Source organism: Charadrius vociferus, unplaced genomic scaffold (assembly GCF_000708025.1).
Source record: "Charadrius vociferus isolate BGI_N301 unplaced genomic scaffold, ASM70802v2 scaffold70, whole genome shotgun sequence".
NCBI lineage: Eukaryota > Metazoa > Chordata > Aves > Charadriiformes > Charadriidae > Charadrius > Charadrius vociferus.
The window spans coordinates 2,214,976-2,219,747 of NW_009646851.1; the positions used below are offsets into that span (position 1 = coordinate 2,214,976).

The 4,772-nt window shown below is 37.5% G+C and overlaps 1 protein-coding gene across 1 annotated transcript in view; it reads left to right on the plus strand.

The window, feature by feature from the left end:
* PELO (pelota homolog (Drosophila)) overlaps positions 1-4,772 on the plus strand; it is an 80,951-nt gene that overhangs the window by 72,352 nt on the left and 3,827 nt on the right. Inside the window, exon 3 of the mRNA XM_009894217.1 lies at positions 4,472-4,609. Coding sequence (XP_009892519.1) covers positions 4,472-4,609 — 138 coding nt within the window. The remainder of the gene's footprint in view (positions 1-4,471; positions 4,610-4,772) is intronic.

Below are 4,772 nucleotides of genomic sequence, written 5' to 3' on the forward strand. Positions count from 1 at the left end.
GGCAGGGGAAGCTGCTCGGTGAGGATGAATGAGTGAGAATAAATAGTATAATTTCATCTGGTTTGAGGAAAGAGGTGCACCTGGCAACGGTTTGGTTTTCGTTTTGGGGTTGGTTGGTTTGTTGTTTTGGTTGGTTTGTTGTTTTTTTTTTTTTTAAATTAGGGTAGCTTTTCTGTTTTCGGCTTTCAGATGTTCTGAGTGGTAAAAGGGAAGTGAGGAAGCGGTTAACTGCACCCAACTAACTTCAGAAAGATGAGTTCATCCGGAGAAGGAATATGTAATATTTCCTTTTAGGGTTTCATTTATTGTTAGGGACTTGATTTTTTAGTAAAACCAATACAGCACATAATAATCCCACCACCACCACCACCCCCCAGCCAGCCAGTCTGCAGTAACAGCTTGAATCTGAAATCAGGGGAATCCAAGAAGTGGGAAAGAGGGTAAGGCAATGCTGGGACTCATGTGCTTGCAAACTTTGACACCGAGCTCCCCAGCAGCTCTTGCACTGGCAACCAGCACACACAGTGAACCTGAGGCAGTACAGAGGAAGAAGTCAGTTTCACAAGAATTGTCAAAATGCAGGCGGCAGCAAGTAGGGGAAAAGGCAAGACTGGGGTTTTTCCCTCTTCACTCTGTGCTTATTGTGCAAGAAAGAACATATACAGAAAATGTGAAAATCTGAATGTAGCACTTCGGTGTGCCATGTTTAGCCCTTGTTCATAGATCTCTTTATTACATTTATTACACAGTGATATTTGCCAAAATATGTTTGTGTTCCTTCACAGAAGGAGGCTTTGTAAAGTAGCAACAATTTAGTGTGCCACAACTTCCCTTCAGAGTTGTAAAGTTGCCACTGGTACTGGTGACAGATAACTCACCAGTAATGACAAAAAAGTTTATTGTCAGATAAGAAAACATCTCAAGGGTGGGTCCCATCCAAATCTCTCAGGGGCTTCCTAGGTTTTGTTGTGGTTTTTCTTTTTAAAAAAGTTGTTGTGAAACAGAATATACTTAGAAGTAAGAGGAGGCATTACAGATACCAGGAATTGAATTCAAAATTTCTCAGATAAATAAGAGAAGTAGTCCTACGTAAACGAGTCAAAATGTCATTAAAATAAGGGCAAGGAGTTTCAGAATTTCAGTGGAATAAAAAATAAATGCAAATTAATTACATGCTCTTCTTTCTTAGAAAAAAAAAGGCAAATAATCTGGCATGCATTAGCAGACAAAATTAGCACCTCTAGAATAAAGGAGGTGCACAGAGGTGTATGTTTGTGTATTTATGCAGATTTTTATTTTTGTTTAAAATTCAACTTGGTACTGTGAGGTGTCTGAGAATCTGGAGCACAGGAAATCTGACAGATGCAGACAAACAGCCAGAAGTGCACAGAGAAGTGACAAGCCTGATAAGGGCTGAGGAAAATGATCCATGAGGGAACACTGAATGAGTTAGGCTTGTTTATCTAGAAGAGAGAAAACTAAGGGCAAAGTGTGGAGCATTTCAAATATATATATTTTACCAAAGTATTATTAGTGAGACTTTTCTTCCAAATGTCAATGTTTTCTGTTTTGTGAGAGCACTCAGTTATGACTTTCTATATGGCATATTTTGGTTCATAAAGAGATTGATCAATAGTTGCTTCTCCATGTCCAAGAAAGGAAAACAGAAAATCAATGTAATTCACTATGCAAAAAACTTAGGGAATATTCAGAAGAACTTTCTTACTCTTCAAGTAATGAATTACTAGAACAGGCTACCAAAAAACCCCATGCCTGCATAATATCCTTCACTGAAAGTTTTGATGAAATTGGATAAATACCTGTGAGGGATGGCTGAGGTTTACGTCACCTGGACTTAGTGTAAGTGGTTTGACTAGGGATCTACTGATTTTTTCTCCAGCTCTACATTTCAACAGAAGAGAAAGGAATAAATCAATCCAAAGTACTTTTTAATGCTTCTTCACTTATACTTTTACACATAGCCCAAGCAATCCTGAAATCTCTCCTCAATGGTGATGATCATATTGTTGGTATTGAGTATTCATCTTTATAATACAAAAGACCAGTAATCATAAAGACAGAACTGAATGCCAAAAATGAAGTGGTCTCTGTCCAGAGCCTGCAAAGGCAGGACAGACACAGGATGAAAGGAAAGCATGAAAAAAAACATTTTCCCCACTTTCTCTGGCCATCTTTATCTTTTATCTTCCTTTGCTCTTGCAACAATAATGTCCACCATTTCTCAGCAGATTTCCCCCTATATTTGAGACTCTTTCCCACTAGTTTTTCTTGTCGAGGACTTGAGTATGTTTGCGTGAATTCTAGCTAAAATGGCTATGATATGGGGAAGAGGCGGTTTCCTATGAACTTGACCTCTTGTCTAAAATCTGTATGCAACCTATCTTTATAAAGCAGCTGATCAAGATGTAGGGCAGTATGTCTCAAAAGTTTTCAAAACAATAATCATAGAAAAACATCATGGCTTCAAAATCCCTATGAATATATGCTATCATCATTTTTATCTTGTCTTGGACTGTGCTTAAGAAGGTCTGAAAATGGATGCCAAATTGCTGCAATTATTAGTATATATAGAATTGTTTTTTTAAAAATGACAAATTGTAAGAACTGTCAGGTTCTACACTTAGTCTTAATCTTTAAGAAGACTGAAACAGACCATGTAATTTTGAACTCATGCTAAAACTACGTAGAGTATCCGCTTGTTTTGGCTCTACTGAGGTCAAATTAATCTCTCTTACTGACATTAGCAAAATTAGTATGAACTTACAGTTATATGGTTCTTATATTTTTTAAAATGTTTGTCTTCTACTGCTCATTCTTTGACATACTCAAATTTGAATATCAATATATCAATAACAATACTTTTTACCAGAGTAGGCAAAGTATCATCACTCGTAAATGTTTTCCTTTATAAGTTGACATTGGTCTTGCTAATTGTGGATACATCATTGAAGTTTACAGTTGCCACTAAATACTTGTGGATCACTGTTCATAACTACAAAGTCTCATAATTTTTTGTTTGAGAAAGGACTCCAGTGCATCTCAAATTGACTGTTGTTGTAGAAAGAGACATTTTAACATGTTGAGTGGCAACTTTGTTGTTCTTCATTTTGGGTTGGGTTTTGTTTGGTTTTTCTAATGCAGCGAGCCACTGCTTGCATCAAGTGAATGTTTTATTTTCTACTCGATGGTACTGGATGCCAAATTGCAACCTTTATCTAAAATGCATCGCATCTCCAGGCATGCTTGTAAAAGTTAGACTGGAACCACCAAGCAGAGAAAAGTTTGTAAATACACAGCCACAGAAGAATAAAAAAAAAAATCTTGACGTGGAAGGTAAATATGCACTACAGCTAATTTTTCTTGAAAGAATAGCATGAGGTCAACCCTTGCAATTTTATAATCGCAAAGAATAAAAAAAAAGAAAATTCACCATAAATTCACCATGCAGCATTTACATAGATAAGTGAAATGAACTCATAAAGAAAAGCTGAATGCACACTCTCTGCATAAGCCACAAAACATTAATACAAAATTATGAGTATGTACAAGCCCAAATTAAACGAACAGTTATTTACATGTGTGCCTATGTTATATTCCCTTGGGTGGTCCAGCTTCCATCTGTGAAACTATTCATGCTAACAAAGTTAAGCATGTGTACTCACCGGAAGTGACTCTGAGGTCTCATAAATAAATCCTATTATGTAACATCTGATAAAGTTGTTTTTACATTACTATCAAGCTCAGAAACAGGGAATGCACATTACTGGGCCAGATCTGAGTTCAGTGTCCTGTCACAACAACTGACTAGTGCTACATACTTGAGAGAAATTTATATGTACAACATAATGGGAGATATGGGATGATTTTTGCTCACAGTAGCCTTGTATCTCATTAAATCCTTGACTCCAAACCCTTTCCAAGTTGGCAAATTCCATAATCCACAGTGTTGGGTTTAGGTTGTTTTTTGTTTTTTTGGGGTTTTAAAAAGAAAAAACAAACTAAAAGAAACCAGAAACTTCCTTTTAACAATTCTAAATTTGCCACTTTGTCATCTCTAAGAGGATGTCCTCTTGCTTTTCAGTTATCAGTGTGTAGACATTCCAAACTTACTGTATCTGTTCCAGTTGTCCTGATAGTTTGTCTACTTTCTCGAATATTTTTTGTTCTTTTGAATCATTCTTGACACAAGCATTTTTTTCTGTTCTCCATTCATTTTTTTTCTCATTCTAAGTTTGCAACATTCATTCTGAAGTGTTTTCACTGCTGTACATCAGTTCAAAATAAGCTGCAGTACTTGCATAATAACATTTTCTGGTTTTAATCTTATTTCTGGCTTGCTAAATTTGTCTAGTCTGCAAATTGAGCGGTCTAGTTATTGCTCAGGTCCTTAGTTCTGTGCAAATTGCACTGAACTAGTATGTGTGTTAATTAAAAGGGGTTTTTTTGCAAGGCCTATTACTTGCATTTGTCAACGTCAAACTCCATTTGAAACGTGCGTAACTGCCTCTGAAGCTTCTCAGAACTGCCTCACCCTGACTGAGAAGTCGCAGACTCAGGAAGCAGGTCAAGTTTCAGTGCAGGCTGACGGGTAACTTGCAAGTTTAACCAAAATCTTCTAAGCCAAAGTTCAGTGTAAGCGCAACGTCAAAGTGTCAGCTCAGGTTTAGGTGATGCCTGGCTCCGGTTTCCCCGTCACCCGGTACCGCTCGCCTGACGAGCCGCTGTCCACCCCCCCCCCCCCCCCCGGCGCA